Source organism: Hermetia illucens, chromosome 6 (assembly GCF_905115235.1).
Source record: "Hermetia illucens chromosome 6, iHerIll2.2.curated.20191125, whole genome shotgun sequence".
Taxonomy (NCBI): Eukaryota; Metazoa; Arthropoda; class Insecta; order Diptera; family Stratiomyidae; genus Hermetia; species Hermetia illucens.
Window position 1 is genome coordinate 63953376 of NC_051854.1, and position 24277 is coordinate 63977652.

Here is a 24277-nt window from a genome sequence, read left to right on the forward strand (position 1 = left end):
TTGTCAAAAGTAAACTTTTAAGGCTTTCATGATTTGTTTTTATATATCGGCTTGTTGGCGCAACAAGTAAACTTGAAACTGATTAAAAGGATTTTATTTTTAAATAAATTTAGGAAAATCTTAAGGCAAAATTTGGAAATAAGTTTAAATTAGATAGTTGATAAATTAGTCCTGGGTGAATCGAAAATGTTCCCATAAACATGCTCCTCGCCACTCCTAAAATAGAGCAAATAATTTTCTGCAATGAAGGGGTGTAAATCCGTGAGAAATCACTTACAGAGTTGTGTGGACAAGAAGACAAGTGATAAGTGTGTTAGATGATGTAGTATATTGGTATGCGACCACGTGATGTCTAACACAGCTGTCTATTTACGGCTTGACATTTGGGATGAAACATGCAAGAAAAAATCGAGGAGCTAAAACAAGAAAAGGCCGCGATGGTCCAGCAGCTGGACTGTCAGCAAAACATCATAAAGCGACTAGAGGATCGCTTGACATCTCTTGAAGGGAGGATGCCAATCGCAACGTCGGAGCAGCAGCAACGACAACATCTGCAACATGGATAACGCGAATAACGGCAACACCATCGTAAACAACGGCAACATCAATATGAACAACAGCAACAAGACCAACATGTGGAGCAACAACATTATCGAGATGGAGAGATGTACGTCGGAGTCGCAATCCAAGAAAAGGAAGGCGACGAATTCAACTTCGTCCAGCGGAGGAAAAAGAAAAGCAAAGAGAAGGTGAGTGTAGAGTTAATGCTCCTCCGGCAAACCCTCAGGCACCATGCCACCAGGCTACTCGCCCAAAAAAGGCAAAAATTCCGTCCATTACTGGGTATAAAATCATGTTCCTCAATTTTTGAGGATACTAAAAGAGAAAAGGTTAAAAGCAACCCTAAAAAATTCGAGGGCCGATAGGACCCTCATTTTTGCTCAAAGCCTTGAGGATCATGCAGCGATCTTCAATCTTATTAAGGAAAAGGGACTGCATGCCACGACCAGTACCCCTCCGGCTTTAAGGACTCAGTCCTTAGTCATCCGTGGCCTTCGTAGAGAGACAGACCCGGCTGACATAATGCGCGAACTCATGGAGGCGCCCCTAAAGTTGAAAAGCGTGTCAAATCTAGTCACGCGCTTGCTCACAGCCTCAACCCGGCGCTTCCGTTGATGTCGCGATCTGGGCTGTTCATGGCTACTTTCGAGCCAGAACAAGATCTAAATTAAGCATTTCAGGTGAAATATATCCTTCACCAGAAAATTTCGCTTGAGAAAGTCCAGTCAATTCAAAAAGTTCAGTGCTACAACTGGCAAAACTTCCGGCATACCGCCAACAATTGCACGAAAACCTATGTGCGAGGGGAGTGCCCAAATCCCACCGCAGACAAACCAACTTGCTACAATTGCGGCCAGTCCGAACACCCCGCCAACTACCGCGGATGCTCGGCAAACAAGGACATGGTTGCCAGAAGGGAAGCTGACAGAGCAAAAAAAATGCCCAAACCATGAAAGCCAAACAGGCGGTGACTCAAATGTCACAAAGCTTGGCTAAATCGGGCGTTTCTTACGCCCAAGCGGCTAGGAATACTCACCCTAGCGCTGCAGCCCCCCAAACTCCTCTTACTCAAACAACTATGAACACTATTCCTAGAACTATAGCCCCTCAACTTCCACAAGGCAACAAGTTAGCCTTCAAAAACTGGGTTGAAACGCTCGCTTCGGCCCAAACAATTGAACAGCGCCAATTAGCCGCTATCCAACTTTTGATGAGTTTATGGAGTTAAAAATCGTCACTTTTAACTCCGCGCCCTTCGTCTCACACGCCCAACGTGCCACCGCACAAGAGCTGGTCGATTTCCTGAAAGCAGACTTCTTCTGCGTTTCAGAGACACATTTAAAAAGAAGGCACATCGTTAATTTTACCGGAAATAATATTATCCGGGACGACACCAACAGCGCCCTTTTAGTCAGAAAAGACTATGCATTTGAGGAAGTCTCCATCAAAAACCTGCAGACTTGTTCCGCGGCAGCGACCTTAGTTAAAACTAACGACAATAGACGCATCTTAATAGCTGCAGTCTACATAAAATGTAACTCTCCCTCTGAGCAACTGGGCCAAGAGTTACAAACCTTGAGTGATCTCCAGTCAAAATCTAAATATCTAATTTTTGGTGGGGACTTTAACTCACGGCACACTTCCTGGGGAGTTTTGGCAAAAAACCGAAATGGAGTTGCCCTCGAAAAATGGATCCATAATCAATGTCCATTAAACCAGCTTGAAATGATCTTGCCAGACACACCCACAAGGCTCGCAAGTCAGTCAATACTATACTAATACTATTTTCTAATGCCCGCAGACGCCACTCTCACACTACAGGTGTTAACGTGTAAATGTCCGATCACTTCGCAGTTGAACTTATACTTTCCCTAAACTCTCAACTGCAAAAGCGAGTACCCAGCACAATAAAATCATTCGCCCATACTAACTGGGGTAAATTCAGGGCAGAATTAGCAGCACAGCTAAACCTGAAAAAAATCACTGTCTCGCAAAACCTAACAAAGAAATCGATGAGACCATCATCTTGGCTACTAATGCCATCAACTCTGCTACACGCAGAAACACACAGCTCCTCAAAATCGATGAGATTCAGTTCAATAAACTGTCGCACGAATCAATGAAACACCTACAAATCAGGCAAATCTGGCGCAGAAATCTCAAGCGAAATTTAAACAAAAATGGCAACAGAACTAACATGGAATATAAAGTGGTAATTTCTCGGATTAATTGCCTTAGTACATTAATCCGTCAAATGGTACATTAGTACATTAATCATTAATCCGTCAAATTCCGAAGCAAGGAACTCATCCGCAAGCTAGCAGATGTAAAACCCGGATCTAATATGTTTGAACACATAAATAGGCTGACAGGCCGCAACAAATCCAAAAACTTCGTTCTTACCAAGAACAATGAAAACATCGGCAATGACGCTAGGAAAGCTCAAATACTCGCGGAGTCTTTCCTAAATCAACTAAACTCTCCTTCACCTAGTAACAACCGAGCCGTCAGTTCGATTGTAGACACGACAATCAAAGACGTTCTTCATGAGCATTCACTCAAACTAACTACCTTCTGCACCCACCCTGCAAACCAAATGACCCAAAACCCTTTTTGAGCTTATCACAGCACGCATCCATCACTAAAAGCCTTAACGGCAAAAAATCAACCGAACCAGATGACATAGCAAATATTGTCATCAAAAACCCCCCTAGGGCATCACATCACATTTCATGAACGCCCACGATTCGACCCCCACCTTAATCTTGCTCTCAGCAGAGCACGCGGTGCACTAAGTAAACTCTACTCTATTCTTCGTAAATGAGTAGGACTTTGCACTAAATCTAAACTGACTCTATACAAAGTTCTCATAAGACCGATTCTTTGCTACGGAGCCCCTACATGGATCTCTTGCTCGACCAACCCTATAAAGAAGTGCGAGTCCTTCGAGCGCAGAATTTTGAGACACTGCGTCGTCCAATTGGAAAACCAAGAAGTGCGGCCGCAACGCCGAAGTGTACAGGCGAGGAAAAAATTAAACCTCTTCGAGAGTTTGCTTTAAACCTGTGTGAGCTCTCCATTAAAACCCGCCATTGTCTCTCTCTTCGACACTCCTTGCCTGGTAGAGGTGCACAGAGGTTAAGCGCAAAATTGTGAGCGCTATAAAAACATTAGAAATAAGAATTAGATTTAAGTATTATTTATTAGATTAGATTAAGGTAGAATAAATAAGTAAATAAGCCTTCTCGCGCTCTCGGTGCAGGCGCAGTTTTTCTTCAAATATATGTCCATTTTTTTAATCATGACTTGTCAAGATCAATGTACAAAGTAAATACACCGTATAAGATAATATGAGAGAAGGTCGGGCAGGCCAAACATTGTTTAATAATAACCACCCGTTTTTTTTTAAATATTTAATTATGATACATAAGCTACATACATTTAGGCTAGAAATAAGAAACAAACGCTATGTATTCAATGTAAGTCACTGGCTTTTTGAATAAATGATTTTAAAATGAAAAAAAAAATGACAGCAATCTCGTCCCTACCCCGCGAATAAGCAATGGCATTTCGTGACCCCTAGACACTTGATTTGCTTCTCCACTGTTTAGTTTCCTCAAGGAAAACAGATGAGACGATTCCAGACTTTCGACCCAAGCTTGATGTTGGAGGACGCCGTCTTGCTTCAGGCCAAGGGGCTTGAATGGGACATGCCTCACACAGACTTCAGAATGAAATAGTGGAGGGAACCGGGTTCGTATCCGACAACATTTCGCCTCCCACAATCAGTAACGAGCTTTAAAAGACTTCGCTGCAAGTGACTACCAATACCTCATGTTCAAACTGATTGACGCTATTTGTCGCTATTGTGCATCAACACAACGCTCCCCCTATGCGTCGAACTTCACGAAAGTGAACATTGCAGATTCATAGAAGCTGGTAGTGTTGCAACCGACACTACCCCAAATTCAGTGATAAATCTGATATCGATAGCCTCCAAGCGCATTGGAGGATGATGGAAATTGCCGACCTGCGAAAGGATTATGATTGGCTCCACCGTTTGGCACCAGGCTTATACGCCCGAAGGAGGCAGGCAACAATAATAACAGAGTACAGATCAACTAAAAGTAGACTTCATAGGGTAATAAACAAATACTCGTTCCTGGCTAGACCTAGTCGATGGGAAATCTGGGCTTCACGGAACCCGGCTCACTTGGTAGCAACCAAACGAACCGTATTGTAAGGACATTATCCCCTGAACCCCGCGTTCTGGCTAATGGCAACACGGAAGACGTCGAGGACTGTCCGTTTTTCACCATTTTCACCAACAATGAAGGGGCACTTCTCACTATGGAAAATAAGAAGGCATCAGAGATAACAACTTGTGGTCCACCATCTGCAAGACCTATAGCTCGGCGCATTCAACGCTTGCCTGGAGGAAGTAATTTTTCGTTTCCACTGGAAGGAGGCGAGGCTAAAAATGGGACAAATTGAACCAACTAGTTCTCCAGGTTGGGGGTTGGGTAGGGCTGACAACCCTACACGGAAAACAACTTGTTCCGAAGCCACAACAGGAGCCTCGGACTGGACGGATAATTCAACGACAAACCCGGCAACCATAAAGGGATAACGATTTGCGCTCCCAGTACAGAGATGAAGCTGCTGAGTAACTAGCCTAGGGCTTATGTAACAGCATTACAGGAAATGCGTTGGACAGGGACCGGTATCCTAGAGAAGAGTCGCTACATCATATAATATAGTGGCCATCCAGTAAACCATGTGCTGGGAGTAGGTTTTTTAGTCAAACAAAAAATGAAACCTGCACTCTGCGCTTGTGAAACAAACTTAGAAATATAAGCCTAATTAATGTTCACGCCCCTACAGAGGAGACTGCAGAGTCGGAGAAGGATACCTTCTACGAGGCAGTATAACGAACCCTCGAAGCCTGGCCAAGATATGATATCAAAATCATCCTTGGGGATTTTAACAGCCAAGTAGGGAAGGAGCCAGTATTCAGGCGATACGCTGACTCCCATAGCTTACACCAAAATACAAATGATAACGGACTGCCAATTATTCAATTAACAGTGTCACACGAAATGGTTGTTGGAAGTACCTGGTTTGCGCGGGAAGCAGTCCACAAACACACGTGGGCCTCTCCAGACGGGACCACTCTCAACCAAATTGACCACGCATTGATGAAGCCTTACACACCTCGATGTTCATCCTGCCGAGACAAAGAGAGAAATTTGATTTCCGACAGAATGGGCATATTGGAGCGATGGGTTGAGTACTTTGATGAACTACTGAACAATAAGAATATCGGCGAGTTGGAGGTTCCGCCAACTGCAGACGACGGACAAATACTGCCACCACCAAGCATAGAAGAAACATTCCGGGCAGTTCATCGGCTTAAAAATCATAAGTCGCCAGGAGCCGCTGGAATTACAGTCGAATTGTTTAAATATGGAGGCGACCAATTACACCAAGTGGTTCATCAATTTGTGCTCAACGTGTGGGACAGCGAATCAATGTCTGACGACTGGCAATGAGGCATTCATACATAAAAAGGGAGATACCACACAGTACACCAATTATAGAGGTATCACGTTGCTGAGTACCATCTATAAGATATTCTCCTCTATCTTGCTAGGCCGGATACCCCATGCGCCCACATCATTTGCCCATACCAAAGAGGCTTCACTCCAGGCAAATCAACAGCAGATCAGATTTTCTCTCTGCGGCAAGCGATGGAAAAACTGTTGGAATATGGACATCAGTTGCACCATCTATTCATCGACTTTAAAGCCACCTCTGATAGCATAGCCAGGGTAAAACTGTACTGTATCCCGATGAAATTCATAAGACTGACTAGGCTGACCCTGACCAATTTGCGAGGCCAGATAAAAGCAGCAGGATCACTCTCAAGACCATTCGAGATCAACAACGGTCTATGACAAGGGGATGCCCGGTCATGCGTCCTCTTTAACCTGGCTCTCGAGAAAGTGACCCGCAATGCTGATGTAAATGCAAGAGGTACGATCCTCTTAAGGTCCACCCAACTAATGGCGTATGCTGACGATATTGACATCATGGAAAGAACCACCCGAGACGTACAATCTGCCTTCATCCAGATCGAGCAAGCGGAGATTGGCGCGAGATCTTGGGCTACACATCAATGAGGGCAAGACAAAGTATATAGTGGCAACGTCAACACCGAAAACCAACCAACCAACAACATCAAATCGCACTGGCCAAACGGAAGAATAAAGATAGGAGACTACAACTTTGAGACTGTCGATAATTTATCCTATCTAGGGTCGAAAATCACAACCGATAACAGCTACGATGATGGAATCCGCGCACGGTTGTTGTCAGCCAACAGAGCCTATTTCAGCTTACAAAAACTGTTCTGCTCGAAACGTCTCACTATAGGGTCAAAGCTCTTACTGCCTTACTGGGATCTTGCCAGTCCTCATGTATTACTCGGAAACTTGGGTTCTTACCAAGAAAAATTACGAACTCTTGGCCGTGTTCGAGAGAAGAATCCTCCGAAGAATTTTTCGTCCCCTACATGAGGATGGACGATTCCGTAGCCTACATAACGACGAAATCTATGAGCGATACCATGACCGTCCGGTTATGGATCAAATCCGGCTCAATAGTTTACAGTGGGCGGGTCACCTAATCCGTATGGATGAGGATGATCCAGTCCGGAAAATCTATAAAGGCAATATCTAAGGTAGAAAAAGAAGACGAGGCAGACCCTGCCTGAGATGGAGCAATGGCGTAGGTCAGGACGCCAGACAGCTTTTAGGGATATCGAATTGGTGAACCTCGGCGGAAAACCGAAATATCTGAAGTTCCTTATTAAAGCAAGCCTAGACCGGATACCGGTGATGATTCTTTGAGAAACCGTTCTCTTATTTAGACACTAGAGGGCCAGAGGAGAATGTAGATCACGTCGGGCGTAGCAAACGAATCCACCCTAGGGCCGGACATCTAATGTGCTTCCTACAATAATCTGCTAAGACTCGATATGCTACAAGAGTCGCACCTGGTCGATTATTCAGGTGATATTCCAGCACTCTTTGTCAGATGCACTGTTGAACAGACGCAAAACAAGCTTGGCGTATTGTTTTCCTGAAAAGAAAAGTTCAATAACCTGCGTCCCTATATCAATCGGCTGGTCGATCGACGTCTGCCTACCGATTGCCTCAGAACCGGGTGTGACAGTCATCGCGGGAAAGATACCTGTTGCTATCCTTACTGAAAAACATAAAGCCATCAACAGACACTAGGGAGATAGATGACTCTTTCGTCAAAATGAGTCAAAATGCACATAGGCTGCGTGGCTTATCGGCAATTGAGGCTGAACACCGAGTCTGCGGTCTTATTTTCAAGTTTAGCTTCGCGTATTTGTATCGACCGCAGTTTGATTTTCAGGTTCCGGTGCGGTCCCACACATCGGTTAAGAGGACACATGAAGTTTGAGAATAAACAACGATTGTGGAGATTATATTTCCACACTGCACTTTTGGCCCAATTGAAAGTTTACTGATTATGATATTTAGCACTTTGTTCACTAATTCGCAGCCAAAAATTCTTTCTAAAAATTCGGAGAAGCAATCTTTGAAAACTCCAAAAATTTTCGCCTTGAACTTTTCCCTAAATTTGCTCATTCGATTTAAAAAATCAAATGGGATTTGTTGAAATTTAGTGCCTTGAAAATTTTCCACGTTTAGGTTTTTATTTACGGACTATTTAAAACGGAAAAATCAGCTTCGTTGAATTGAAAGTGTTATAACGAGTAAAATTTTTTGTGTTGTTGAGGAAATTTTCAATTATCACGACGTGAACGTGAGCGTGGATCAAATTCGCAATATTGCGATTCCTTGAATACATATATATAGCAATTTGCTAGAGAAAAATATTCGTGAAATATATTTTGTTTTTATTGGAGTGGACTAGAAAGGTTCGACATACACTTTTCGAGAAAGAAGTAAAAGTATTGTTTGTGAAAAATCGTCGTGAAGTACAGAGAAAAGGAGCGCTTTAGAGGGGACCAGATTTTGTGTTTTTAGTATGTTTGTAAGACCATCTGAAATTTGAGATTTTAAAAGTTCCTTTTCCAGAGAAATCATGGAGTATATGCAGCCGTTTTCACCACAATTTGAGCAACAGCCACATGAGGAAAATCAAAGCTCCGGTGGTCATTCGGTAAGGATAGCAAAAGTCATGCGACCATATTTTTTTATAACAAATAAATATTCAATTCGCTTTGCAGTTGCGTCGTAGTCGAAGTATTGAACTGAGGGCCGGCAAGCTCTACCCGACCTGTGATTGCATCAAAAGGAATGGACTACAAAGTGATTGCAGGCGAACTGAATGCCAAGGGAAATCTTGCTGCATGCGGAAAAGTGGTCCAACTTGCAGCCCTGCAAGTTTTGCTCAACGGTTGGCCAATCATAACATGGGACGCGCCAAGCGGAGTGGAGTAACGCGGGAAGTCAAAGTCCAACGATTGGGAGAAACAAAGCGTGAAGATACCAATCAAAATGAAATACCTCTCACAAACTCTCCAAATGTACAAGAATTTGAAATTAAGGATTTAGATCCAAAGATGATGAATCAGTTCTTCCCTAACGGATATCCCCAAGGAAGCTTCCCTCAATATAATGGAACCCCAATGATGGGATCAATGCAAGGTTTCGATCAAGGCTATGGCGGTTTTCCAATGGGCCAGCCAATCGCTCCCGGTCAAATTTTGAATAGTCAACCCCAAGTTACCAGTTCAATGCCCGTCGGGCAATCAAATACAATGGAAGCAACTTCAAACAGTCCAAGTATAATGAATTCACCGCCAACAGCTTCTGGATTGCCGCAACAATTTGGAAAGATGCCTGCACCAATTGCCGCCTTTGAACCAATGCCGTCAATTCAACAATTGCCAGTTACTGGATTCCCAACTATGCCAAGTGGACAACAGTTTGGCATCCCCGGACAGTCATTCACCCCGTATAATGGCGCCATGAACTCGTATAATCCCTACAGCCCGAATCTTCAGTCATATTTGCCTTGCGGAGTGGGCGGTATGCCCTCGGCCATTCCTTGCGGAACGGCTCAGTAATGTTGCTTCAATAAGTTGTCCTTAAATTATCGATTTTATCAGGTAATGTAGTGTTTTTATGAAGCTTGAAATGTTAAAATACTTTCCTTGTTTAGAGGCGCAACGATCTCGTACTTTGTCAGTTCTCTCAGTTGTCTCACTCTGAGGCTCGCGAGAGAACACTGGTGAAATGAAAGTTTCTACGATGTCTGGTTTTGTCCCGTCTTCTTGTTTTGATTTGGTCGTTATAACACTATTTTTAAAATTAAATACGTAAGATGACAAACTTTGGTTTCATTTTTATTCGACAAACTATTATATTATGTTTGATTGATTGATTAATCTAAAGTTGGTATCGCCATAATTTAGTTAGCATGAGCCCATACGTGATCCCAAGTTATAATAAGACAATGCTGGAATCCTTATTGAGAGTATCTTGATACATATTTAGAAGTCATGCAGTGACTACTTTTTTTCCCTTGAAATATTGAATAGCGGAGTCTACTCATCTCGATGTATTTAGTCCAAATAGAGTCGAGAGGCTTCCGAAATCTTTTTTTAGTGTGTCAAACCATCGTTATTTCGGTCGTCTTTCTACCGACTTCGATATACAAATCAATCTTAGCTAGTGAGTCTGACTGTACCATCAAAGATCCATCTAACAATTTTTGCACAACTGGTGTATTCCAGGAGGTGAAACAGCCTTGCGGGACAAAAAAATAGCGTCCGGTGGGCGGAGCTTTTCAATTAGGATCACAGTTGCGTTCTGCGCGTGTGCATCTGGCCGTGTTTGATATTGAAATTTTGCAGCTTGGTGCCAAAACCAGTCGTAGGAGGCGGTGAACCGAATAATATTGCAATGACCTTTTATAAACTTCCTATTGTATTTTGGTATGTATAATTGAATGTTTATAGCTGGTTGCGCATTTGCACAGAACTCACTGCGATCCTGACTCTGCCTCAAAACCGGATGATTCATTTTTTGTCCTGCTTTTTTTTTTTGCAGGTTTCACCTCCTGTGTATAGTCGTCTTGGTGTAAGCTCATACCGATTGCGGATGTCCTTACCGCGAGGCGTCCGCTCATTGCCTTTAGTAGTCGTCCAGTACTCGGAACCATAGAAGGCAACAGGATGAATGACACAGCGTGGGAATCTCGATTTGAGAGGGTCGTCTTGGAGCATCACTTCATCCAAATGGCGCTGATGCGTAAGGTAATTACATGGCGCAGTTCTTGTCAAGTGACTGCAGTTGACAATGGTAGTTCCTGTTTTAGTCAGGTCCGTCTGTTTTATTCAGATTTATTTCCAGGCCGTACTTCGTGACGCGTGTATTCCATTTGTTCAAGGTCAGTTTTATTGTGTTAGACTTGGAAAGCATCTGTCTGAAGTAGTATGTAAGGCGATGGAATCTGCCCAGAGACAATGTCTATTAAAAAGATTAAGAGGAGTCGCGAAAAGCGCTCTCGGTTGGTGGCAACTACAATTTAACCCAACCCACGAATTTCCTCAGAACTAAGGTTTGTCGCAGTGGATACTAGATGAGTTACGTGGCAAACGGTTAAACGCTTTCTCAATGGCTAAGACTGCAACGTAGAGAGGAAGAAGCTTCGTAAATAATCGCGCAGCATATGTATCGCACTCTTTGATAAACCCGGCTTACTTCACTCTTATTTAAACCATGCCACGAATGAGGTTAGCAGGGATGCGTAGTGGGTAAAAACAGAGTCGGATGGCAATTTATAAATATTTTGTTTGGGCCGTGTTTGTTTTTCCATATGTATTTTCTTGGCAGATAATGCTCTCCTCCTGTCAGTAACATGGGCAAGAGTGTCTGAAACCAGCTTTTTGCTCTCCAGCGATCAGCTGTGATGTAGTTAGGTTCTGTTGCCCAATTCCATTCATCAATTACTCCAAACACCGGCAGTGTTTTCGCAAATCGACGATGAGCAAATCCTTTGTCTGATTGAGAAAACGTAAAAATAAAATGTCAAATAGACCAACCACCAAACCAATGTCTTTATTAAACTGGAAAAATTAGGATAAGTACACTTAATACGAAAAGAAAAAATCTTGACTAGTGGTTTCGTCCAGGGCAGAGGCAACTCATCAGACGCTGCCTCATCTCTACCCTGGGAGCAGCGTGACCGAAAGTGGCGACAGGTGGTAATGGCTCCAAACACGACATGATTGTGAATTATATTGAAATGAAATCGGTCCTAAGTTCAAACCTACATTAGTTCGAAGTGAATTTTTTTTATCGTTGAGGATACTGGGAGTCCTAGTTTGCATCCACTTGATGACCGACCAAGACCACTTGGGAAGCAACTTACTTCCTCTCGTGTGGTCCACGAAGTCCTCTTTTTGGGTTAAACACCCAAGTTCAAAAAGAAAAAATCTTGATTAACCTGCCCGCGACGAAAACATCAGTCAAGATTTTTTCTTTTCTTTTTGAACTTGGAAGTTTATCCCAAAATGAGTAGTCGGGGGACCAAAAGAGAGAAAGTAAATTGCTTCCCAAGTGGCCCAGTTCGTCATCAAGTGGATGCGGACTCAAGACTCCCAGCATCCTCAACAAAAAAAGATACGCTTAATACGCCCTGTGAGGCTTAAGAATACGCTCAAAGTCGTCCCTGCTACTAAAGGGGATAGAAATTTGTGGGTTAGCAACCTGCAAATTTTGAAACTTATTGCTATCGAAACGTAAACAACGCCTCGGAAAGAGACTGACCTCTCGGCTATGACCTTTGGCTATCGAAAACCGACTATGATGATGGTTTCTGGAAAGTGGTCACGCTCTTTCACAACGGTAGTGAGGGTTCTCAGAATTCTCGCTTTTTTCAACTTGAGCCGGCATTCCAGCGATATTAGCTAGACATTCTGACCCTAAGCGAAGTAGCATGATGGAACTCTGGAGAGTATTCCTCCCCGTCTTACAACACTAATGACAATATGCTTTTGTACTCTGGAAAGCCAAGTAGTAGCGATGTGAAACCGGTGTCTGGCTGCTTCTGACTTCTACCGCAAAGCGCGCTCTCTTGACCTGGAAACCGGTTTCTGACAGACGTCAAACTGCAAGATTTCGGTACCGGTTAAGGAGCTTCACAATTGCACAATGCTATGCACCAGGGGACACTTCCGATATAGTGAAGAAGGTTTCCTAAAGGTGACATTGTGATCGCAATGGGTGATCTGAATGTGAAGACGGGCTTTGACAACACTTCGAACATGTGATGGGGAAGCATGGTTTTAGCCACCGTAGTAATAATGGTGGGAGATTTGCTGGATTTCTTTAGCTTCCACCGCCTCGTCATTGGTGACACGACACATTATTTGAGCGCAGAGCGTTCCATAAAGTCAGTTGCGTTTCAACTGACCGATAGCCGTACAAGCAATTAGGTCGACCCCTTCGCGATCAGCAACGATTTTAGGAGCTGTCTCATGGGTGTGTATAAAAAGAGAGGCACCGACGTCGGCTTGGAAAAGGATCAACATTTGAAGGTCACTTACGTTCGCCTGTGTGGTGCGTCCGCCACTACTCCCAGGGTTGGGGTGCTGCAACACACTAAATTCAACATCGACCGCTTTTATGACCCAGCTTCCTCAAATGTGGGAAAGCTATCTGACTAATCGCACGACAGATATACCCGGTTGAAAATATTAATGAGCATTGGGTCGCCATCAAAAACGTTTTTTTTTTTAGGATGCTACACAGGTCGACGGCCACATCCCGAAGGGACGATCTGATTGACAGAACTGTGGAAGTGGATTGATGAGCGAAAGGGGTTGAAGGCTCAACTGACCGCTCCGAGCAATGGCGGGCGTGACGCTCTCGAACTCCAATACCGTTTCCCCCAAAATTATTTACCGCTGTACCTACAGCTAACGTAGATCTGCTGCTTCCACTTGGGAATCCGAGATTTTTCCCAAAATGGGGAAAAAGGAGATGATTGTCAAGATCTCAAAGAGGGTACCCGTTTTGAGTGTGATAATTGGAGGGGTACTGTATGTCGTCACAAAAATAATAGCTAATAGAGGAATACTCTAATAGCTAAATAATAGCTAAAAAAATAATCTTGGAACGCATCAAAAAACTTCTCGAAACCTTGATAGACAGCGAGCAAGCTGTCCCGGATCCTTCTGCAACATCCTACGGATCATTTTAGAACAGTGCAGAGAATTTAGATCTTCACTGCACCTGCTCTTCGTGGAATTCTGGAGAAACTAATAGCTATTATCAGAGCGACATATGATGCCGCAAAATGTCACGTGCTGTACCGAGGTAAAATCTCGAATCATTTTGAAGTTCAAATCGAAGTCTGCCTGGGTTTCATCCTATCACCGATATTATTATAGATAGATGTAGTTGTCGTACTCTACTCCACGAAGGGGTGAATGATAACCATATACACTTAATATTGAACAAATTTAACACAATTTCATATCCCCAAGCAAACAGAGTACATCGTGACGAGGCGAGATGCCAAACTGAAGAAAGTACCTTTCTGGATAGTTGTATGTCTGTTCACAGTAATGTTGTGAGCTTTCAAAGTTACTTGCCAGGGCGGTAGTGACGGTCCCTTGGCCGTCACAACCACTCTTCCCTTAGGACTTTTCCATGAAAGATTTGATTTGTCTTACGGTTTACTGGGTGTACTTTGGTAGCTGATTCATGGATAAACCGTAAAGGTGATGTGGTGGCTCTATTATTGCGAGTAGATGATGACCCGATATTACGAAGCAGGAAGTAAAAATTTTTGTGAATAGACGAGGAATTGAGTCTTCGCCATGAAGTCAGTGGTTTTAAGTAGTGCCACTTGATCCAGCCCTTGACAGTCGCAACAAAAAACAAACTGCGCCCACTGAGGGACTGTCAAGAGCAGGGCCCGCCTGGCAATCGATAGGCCCGCTCACTCCTCTCCTATCACCAGGAACCCAAAGGAGAGTGACTTTGAGAATGCCGACCAGAGTGTTCGCTGCCCCAACAATCAGGAAGATATCGCCACTCAGTGCAAAGCCTTAGTGGCTGTTGGATTACGCTTGGGGCTAGGATCATGCCCCAGCCGTCTAGTATCACCAGTACCCTAAAGCGACTTCTAAAAAATATTTCTCTTTCAAATCTCGCTCTGGCTTACGTGCATACCTTTTGGGGGACGGTTGAGATACTCTCTACACCTAAAGTTGGAAAGATCACTATTCAAATCCAAAGAACTCCAAACAGGCCAGCTTAACACCATTACAGTTCATATCTAACTTATCTTGAAACATTGAGTAAGTCGAGATAAACCAGAAGAATGCGCGGACCCATCCCTCAAAAACTGAACAGGGTTCTGGAGCAGGAGGCTACCTTTCGAATAGAAATAAGAAGTGGGGCAGTAACCTAGGTGATTGTCGAGCGGTTGAAAGACAGATGCGACATCATCTTTAACGATACTCAAGCTGCATTGACGGCGTTGAGAAAGGACTGCTTAATCATTACCTCAAAATCGTTCCGGAATGTTAGCACATATTCAACTCTACTTTTAGATTCAATATATTAAGACTACTCTGAGTTCCTGGCCACTAGGACCGGAACCACCAAGTAAAGTATCTAAAACATTGGCTAAAGCTGTTATCAAAAACTAGTAACATGTTTCCCATAATTTCAATTGGCTGAGTCTTACAAAACTTTTCATGTTAAAACCAAACGAACATATTGCAAAGTTCATCCTTTTTCTGCACAATATTTATGTCTTTAATTTGTATGCACATACGCATATTTTGCTTGGCAAAACGAAGAACGTGCCTAGAGAGTTGCTTACATAACACAAAACCCAAAGAGGTGTGCGATATCCTGTCTATATTGATCGTCTCATATTGAATCAGATCTCTTCCACCATCCCGAAATGTTAAGTTTATGGGACCCCGATTTGGGTATTGTCATCTCGAAGCTCAATACCTTGGTTGATGAACTACTCATCAGGCTTAGTGACCCTAGGCGTTGCTTGGGCCGCTGTGTGCATGGTATTTTCGATTTCCTTCTACGTTTCTTTCACGCTCGTAGTAACCAGCAGTTGCGAGAATGAAACCGTTTCCTCTCTTTTCTTTTTTTGAAAGAGGCAATTTTGACAAATTGCAACTTTGTTAATAATAGCATGATTTTCACCAAACTTTCCAGTATGATACTTCATATTTAAATCTATACCTTTGCCCAATTTTGTGGGGAGAAGATTTTTTGTGATGAACTCAAGGGGACTTGGCAGTAAATTTTCAAAATGTAATATACTATTATTAATTTTAGTTGAGCAGGCATCGCGCCGCTTGGACAATGGATATATGTGAACCAGCAATTCTTTTCAAATTGTACTGTTAGCAGTTTCTGAGAAAGGGTTTTCAAACTAAATGACCCCTTTCGGAACCCATCACTCCTCGCCTTTGCATTCAAAACCAAAAGGAGGCACTTCATTCAAGACCTACACTACAGTACAATGTAGAGGGCAATGTGGTCAGCATTGCGCCCGCCCAAGATTATTACCCTGATTTGACTCCGGTACTCATTCACAGCTGAGTCGACTGGTATCCGACGTCAAATCACGATACAAATCCCACTGCCACCAGCGAGATGTGAATAACGACCTTCCGTATGACAGAAAAATGTGTTGCACCCACCATTTACTTGTATGGTGACCCCCTCATAACTTCGACGTAAAACAATAAAATTCATCATATGTGGGGGCGTTTACGGTTCCAATCTTTGCACTAAATTTCATGGCAATCGATATACCGGCTTCTGAGAAAAGTGCGTGTAGCAGACTGACAGACGAGATAGACACGAACGCAGCTATACTGTTAAGTAGGGAGGAAAACAGGAGAATGGAGCATCCGAGAGACAGACGAAGCAGTGGAGTTCAAAACTGACATAGAAATAACTCTCACAGGTTAGCAAAACCTTGGTGGAATGACGAAATGTGGCGTGTGCTTCCAAGCGAGAAGAAATTACCAACGCGCTAATGAGCAGGGAATGCCAGCAGAATTCCACAAAGGATATCCCAAGTATAACAGAGGATGAGCTTGCCATTGCCTATTAAAAGATAGGAGTTAAAAAAACTACCCGGGCTGGACGGAATACTTAACGTGACGGAATACTTATCGTGACATTTGTTTGCTGTACAGTACGGAAAAGTTGCAGGAGTTCATTATATGCAACAGGCTGGTCCCAATTGTAAAAAAAAGGAGGCATGTCCACACAACAATACGGTTTTCGCGCCGGCCGATTTACGGTGGATGCTATCAACGCATTAGTCAATCTGACAGATAAAGCAATTGCAGGTATAAGGAGGCAAGACGGTATCGAAACATATTGTGCCATCATCAGCCTCAACTCAGCGCAATGGCAGTATATAATAAGATCCTTAAGCCAGCTGTGTGTGGTTAGCAGTCGCAAACTGAAAGAAATTCTGCGGTTTCGTGTAGGACAGCATGTGACAGAGTCCAAGACTTTGATCAAATATCGCGGCATTATACTTGATCGAGAAAGCAGAGAAAGTTGTAACTGCGTTAGCTGGCATGACGCCCAATATTGCATGACCCAAACCACCGAGGAGGCTGCTGCTAGCCAGAGTGTGTTCATCCACTTTACTGTATGCAGCACCGGTTTGGACGAAAGCCGTTAATGTTCAGGCGTATAGGAAAAAACTATAATATTACCAATTTCCGAGCGTTCGTAGTCGCGAGAATGGTACCCGTTGATATTTTCACTGAGGAGATGCAACTGGAAAGTACGCAGTGACCATAATCCAGAAGATCAACAATGAGAAGAGAGAGCGCGCACAATCAGGGTGTGGTAGGAACGTTGGGATAATCCTCACAAGGGGAGGTGGACGCATAGGCTGATTCCAAATATTCAGTTTTGGATTATGCGCAGCCATGAACATGTCCACTTGACCCAGTGTCTAACTGGCCATGGTGGATACCGTAAGTATTTACATCGTTTTGGACTTGATGATTCTCGCTTCTGTCCTGAGTGTATAAACGAATACGAGAACCCGGAGCACATACTTTCCGTATGTCCGAGTTTTGCAAATGAGAAGGTACAACTTCAATTTCTCTTAACCATCATTCCGCAAATACTCGAATCCCAAGAAATGTGGAATGCAGTTAGTGACACCATACACTGTATTCAGGAGGAGCTCCGAAGGCTAGAGCGTTTACGAAAAAGTGGCAGGAAGGGAACAATTCTGACCCTAGGAGTAAACCAGTGGGGCTTTAACCCGCCCCACGATGTAATGTCTTTCGATGCTTTCCGGCTCTATAAAAAACAGACAGACAGAAGGACAAATCGTGAGTGACTCGATTTTAATAACGTTTTTTTTCAACGATGCCTATATGTTGTACCAAACAAAGAAGAAAATGTTATTTTTGCTGACAATGGAATCGATCCAAATATCCGAAAGGTTTGACGCTTCTTGATTTCATTTTAGCCCACATTGGGCGCCAATTTATCAATGGTCCATATATCACTTGTGCAAACACTATTAGTAACGAAAACTCTGTTTTAAGTTCTCTTTTTATTATATAGATACGTAATATATGTCATATATGCATATATGTATGTATGTGCAGCTTTTCCAGATAAATTTCTCAATAACATCTTTAAAATTTGTTTTTTTCTTTAGGGGACGCATTTTGGTAATACAAGAACAAAAAGGGGCATTATTCACACCTGCGAAACTACAGTATTGCTTCCAACATTCACTTCCCAACAGCACATATATTCTTGTTCCTAGTTGCAAAGTTAATACCTATTTTCTTCGAGGACCACACTTGAGAAATATAATTCATAAATTGTTCGCTGTTTTTCTCTCTCAAAAGATAGCAATACTGGGGAAATTCGTAATTTCACAATTTTGGATAATATGTAAAATACATAGTTGCTGAAATTTTCCAAAAAAGATATAATTGGTAATAAATGCCCCAAATATAGAAATAAGTTTGGTCTACCCCCTTTTATCTGATTCTCCCAAAGTCCCAAATTTGCAAATCTTTAAAAAAAAAACTACTTCCGAAGTGAAAATCACGACCCCTTTGAAAATACCTCCTTAAACCCCATGAAGGCTACGAGCCTGAGGTCCACAAGCTCAGCAGCATCGTGCCAGTTCAAGCCGTTGAGAATGTGAATGGCACGGTACAACGGCACGATATAAGAGAACCTCCGATAATCAAACAGGAAAACAAGTCGCGCCAAGTCGAGGTTTGCCACGATGATTACGCGAGGTCTGCACAGGGGTCTCATGCCGGGCCCATGCGGCGGAAACGAGACAAAACACCACAAGCAATAAAGTCAGATGCACAATAGTTGTGGCTGATAGCTTCTTTTTATATATGACTACGACGACGTTCATGCTGGCGCGGCTTGCCCCGTGTTATGTCGTTGTTGTTGTTGTTCCTACTACTTTGGGTCTGGATTTTTTTGTGCCTCGTCTTATTAAAGGCATGTGGCCAAATACTGTGAGAAATCTACTTCAGAACAGTTTCCCACGAGTCGGATAACGTGCTCATGCATTTAAAAGGGGACGACAAATGGCCGCCTGACTCATTCATTGCCAGTCTTTTGTGGAGATAGTACATGAACGTTTTGCGGAGCGACGCGATATCAGAGATAAAGTGTGTTTTGAATCGAAGTCTTTGGAATAGAGAGACTATCACCAGTGATTTTATTTAAAGGAAGAACTTTACATGTGTTTGCAAGTGACCCTGATAATTACCAAGTGAAAAGTTAACATTATAGACAATTGCCAAAATGGTATTAGAAATGGAAATGTCGAAAACATATCAGTATCGGAAAGTGATGAAACCAATGCTAGAACGCAAACGTCGCGCTAGGATCAACAAGTGCCTGGACGAATTAAAGGAGATTATGGTCGAGTGCTTAACTCAGGAAGGTGAACACATCACACGGCTGGAAAAAGCCGATATCCTGGAACTTACTGTCGAACACATGAAAAAGTTGAAACAGCAAAAACAATTAAGGATATCACAAGAACCACTGAAAGCTGCAGCATCCGTAACAGAAAGCTTCCGTGCAGGATATATCCACGCCGCCAACGAAGTTTCCAAAGCCTTAGCATCCCTACCAGGAGTTAGTGTAGATCTCGGAACTCAATTAATGAGTCACTTAGGACATCGTCTCAACTACCTGCAAGTTGTTGTGCCCACAGCCTTGCCACCCACTACCACACCTGCGAAACAAGTGTATCCGCCACTTAGTCAAACTACAACCCCATTCACAGGATACTACGAGGAAAGTGGACGGATACCTGTTGCTTTGACACCACCCCCGTCGGAATGTTGTAGCGATCGCAGCAGCAGCCCCACGCCCAGTGAATCCAGCTCCGTGTGGAGACCGTGGTAATCAACCAGTCCTAGGATTACGTTATGTTTAAGGATTAACCCATGTTAAGGGCTTTCAAGTCCTAAAACGGCTGTGGATTGTTACTACTACTTCCAATTTGTTAACTGTGATATGCTATTTAAAAATGAATGCAGAAAAAAGAATAATCAAAAGAAAAGATAATGAAAAGAATAAGAAAAGCAATAAAAAGGAAAATATTGAACTTTAAACAAATTGTTTTTATATCTTCTTTTGTGAAAAAAAAACGTCTGAAATTTTTTAGGAGACTTTGGGTTTTACCGTCGGGAAAAGACACTTTGATATTTTCAGTATCTGCTGAGGCTAGGCTTCGAATTCTAAAAAGATTTCAAGGAGCTGTTTTTGATATCTTCCTTGATGATTACTGAAATGTCCGAAGATTTACTTATTCTATATTTTGAGAAAAACGTATTTGTTTTCTCAGAACAAATTAAATACTTTTAGGTGATGGTAAAAGTTGGGAAGAAGGATTAATTTCCATTTGAAATTTTTACAACTGAGCTTTTGTTCTATTTCCTTTTAATTTATCAGCAAAAGCGGCATAGCCGAATGGAGAAAGTAAATTATTACAATTTGAATGCCATCGGCATTTCGAGTAATTAGATAGAATCTATTTACAAAGAAAAGTCTATGCTATCTGCTGGTCTGCAATTATCTAGAAAGATATTTATGATGCATATATATATATTCTTTCATAAATAAGGATACTTGTTTATATACTATCATATATTTCCTTATTCAAGGACACCTCGGTTAATAGTGGGAGCTGTCCTGCTGGCATAGCTTCTGTAACCAATAGTAGCTAAAATTGCCTATTCGAATATATTATCTCTTTGATCCAGGATTCGTTCACCTCATGAATGACAGTATATTTTTTGTTTTGTTTATTATTCATTATAGAAACCAACACTTCAGACATCGAACCCGTGAATACGTTACGTGAAATTGATCCACTCTTGCTAGAAGTTTAGGAAGGTTTTTTCCTATTTAACATAAGCAAAATATTAATAGCCACTAAATTCATTTACGAGAACAAAGGAATCTATCAGATACGCACGTAGAGATTGTGTCAGGAACTTTCCATAAATGTTAATTTAACATCATAAATATAAATAAGAAATTGGTTGGAATGCCATCTCAGACTGATATGTTGTGAACAAGAAAGGAATATTAAATATTCATGATTTTGTTGATTTTAGCAAAAACGTAAGTTGGTCTAAAAATAACCTAGGAAAATTTTGGCTGCAAAATTCAGGTTGTTGAAACGAATCATTTTGTGAACCTATATGCCTAGAGGCAAGCGTATTAGCATATCTCTTATCTATTTCTCAAGAGTTGTGAATACTACGAATTAAGGGACAGCACAGGTGAAACAAATCGAGGGCAATGAAAAGCAAGTAAAGGGAACGTATTAACCCTCGATAGTGTTCTATTACACTTGAATCTTAATAGGCACAGATCGAAAGGCGACTCGTTCTTTGTTAATTAATCTTCCTAAATGGGTAGAAATACCAGGAAAATATTGCCCTTTTTCTCCCTTTAGCCTTCTTGATGTGCTTTAGTTTGAGTTTATTTTCGAATAGTGCCTTATATTCAACAGATTTATTTCTATATTAACTTATGGTTAACTATATAGATCTGTCCTTTAAATGATGAACGTTAAGAAAATATGCAAAGTTTGAACTTCAAGTAGCAATAAAACTAAACTTTTCAATTTATATTAACAGAAAATAACTTTATTATTTGAGTGACACATCTGTGTAATATTGTGAGGATAGCATCTGCTTACATTTAGCACTTTAGGATTTCGCCTCCATTTTTAATTATAATACATCTCTCAAGCGATCAGATAGACTGCGAATACCGTTTCTAATCACTGGTTTTAAATCGGCGTCGTACCATATATCCTTAATAGTTCAGTTATTAAAGCTTTCAACCTCCGAATTCTTTCACTCAAGACCGATTGATACAATGATGACAATTTCGGGTGGGGTAGAGGGTGGCTTTAAAAATAAAAGTCATGTAACCCCCATGTGCACCTCCCAACAAAAAGAACGAATCTTTTTATTTTTGTAGGTGCAATATGGACTAAATTATAGCTCGTGAAACGTAAATTCGAAATATCTGAAAAGTTTGATGACAATCCAACTATTGTTAACAAAGTTATAGAGGGTCAAAGTTTCACATTTTAGGTTTGCACCCTTAGACGTATATAACGTCATCATCATATAAAGTGATCTTATATGAACGGCGGGGTCCATGGGGACGTTTTAGTGCTCCTTTTTTGGCTTTTTTTTGGTTACTTGCATATCAGTATCAATTAATCGAGAGAGACATATGCGGGTAGTAACCAATATATAATAATGGTTACCAGCGGTTTTTAATTTACGTACGTGCTTTGGGCACGGAGTGAAGTGGAAATGCGTGAAGATGCGTTAGAACAATTCAAACATGCGATAATAGGTAATGTTTGTTTACTTATGAACACAGTATTTACGGCATTCATATGTATGTACAATATTTTGTTTTCTCAGCTACTATTATATTTACGAATGGAAAACGTGCATTGTGAGTTGCTTATATAAGATGAACAAAAAACCTTTTACCTGAAACGCCGAGCTTCCGGTATCCCGACTGGTTTAATAAAAATGAATGAAAACAAAAGGTGAATTTCTCATATAAATTGAAAATTAACCGAATAAATTCTGAAAATTTGGGGTATATAGAGTGCGTAGTTTCCGGAAAAAAATGCAATTTACCCCATTTTTTAAACGAAAAAACCATTTATTTTTCTATACCTCAAAAAATAAAAAAGGTAGCGAAAAAATACCAAAGTACAGAAATTTGGACTCTCCTCGCTAAAATACTAAGTCATCAGCTTTTCACTATCATCCTTATTTTTTGGAATATTTTTAAAAAATGATTTTTTTTTTTTAAAAAAGAAAATGTTTGGGGTAAATCACACTTTTTTCCAAAACTACGCACTGTATATCCACAAAATATTCAGAATTTATTGCGAGGGCTTAAATACAATACATTGAACCGGAAAAGTTTAATTTTTAATTGCGAAGGGGGAAAGTTTAATTTTTGTTATGACATTATTTTGATATTCTACATAAAATGCATGGTTTTCGTGCTATTTGCGAAAAACTTTTGAAAAACATGAATTTTTTCGCTGAAAAAACGACATGTTTGAACATGAACAACTCGAAAACTACGAAAAATTTTTACTACACAATCAATCGATTTCTGTGGTAATTTCGAAAAAAAGGCGTATATAACTTTTGTTTCTTACTCCCCAACTCCAAATTTCATGCCAAGCGGTCTTGACTGAAAGAATTCAGAAATCGCACCCGCTCTTTAATGACGGAACTATAATGTTTTCTTTAAAATTTTTAAATGTAACGTTTCTGTGCTGGTATAGCTTGTTTCAGATAAGACCAACAATTCTCTATGGGGTTTAAGTTCGACAAATTGCGGGGCCACGCTGGTAGATTCAGATCCAGCGAATTTAGATAATTCATGCTAGCTCTGGGTGTATAGCAAGGTACACCATCCTCCATGAAAACATCTTCGCAACATAAAAACTGCAAATTGTTGATATATGGCAGAAAGACCCTTTATATTAGGTTAATATGCTGAACAGGCTTAGTATCGTCAATAAATCAGGCGCTTCTTTAGAAATGCAGCTGCGCGTCAATATTGCTGGTGAATATTTAATCTTTTTAACCATACAGGTATCAGACAAGTTTTCACCCTTGTTTCTCTGAACATAGTTTGCCACTTCACTCAGCGCTTCTACACGACATTCGTCATTAAAAATGACCTTCAAAAAATAAAAAAAAAAACAAAATTTTAAATTCGAAAAAAAAAGTCCTAGAAAAAATTAACTTTAACCAGTTTAACTTGCTCCAATAGCTTGAATCACCGTCGCCGCATTGCTTCTATTGCTTCTATTGCCTTTTAGCAAGCCGCCTGTATTTGAACCCATTTTCATACAAACGCCTACGCAGTGTATGTTGCAACATCTTAACACCAGCCTCTCACACGTCACCGAAAATACTCTAGGAAATTTTCACAAAATTATTCGGTCTTACCATTGAGTCGTCTTCCGATTTCCATTGTAGTTTTTTTTTTACTTTTCTGAAAAATCCCCGATTCATCAGGAACATTACTCAATTTTCTTGCTATTTCAGCCACTG

The 24277-nt window shown here is 41.4% G+C and overlaps 2 protein-coding genes across 2 annotated transcripts; both read left to right on the plus strand.

Annotated features, from left to right (window-relative positions):
• Window positions 1-8222: 8222 nt before the first annotated feature.
• LOC119659358 lies at window positions 8223-9956 on the plus strand. The gene is made up of 4 exons (XM_038067410.1): window positions 8223-8644; window positions 8697-8781; window positions 8849-9733; window positions 9787-9956. Exons 2-3 carry the CDS (start codon window positions 8704-8706, stop codon window positions 9689-9691), a joined length of 921 nt encoding a protein of 306 aa, XP_037923338.1. The 5' UTR covers window positions 8223-8644; window positions 8697-8703; the 3' UTR covers window positions 9692-9733; window positions 9787-9956.
• Window positions 9957-19434: 9478 nt separating this feature from the next.
• LOC119660298 (enhancer of split mbeta protein) lies at window positions 19435-20266 on the plus strand. Its single transcript, XM_038068771.1, has one exon. The coding sequence runs from the start codon at window positions 19446-19448 to the stop codon at window positions 20055-20057; it is 612 nt and encodes a 203-aa protein (XP_037924699.1). The 5' UTR covers window positions 19435-19445; the 3' UTR covers window positions 20058-20266.
• The last annotated feature ends 4011 nt before the right edge of the window (window positions 20267-24277 follow it).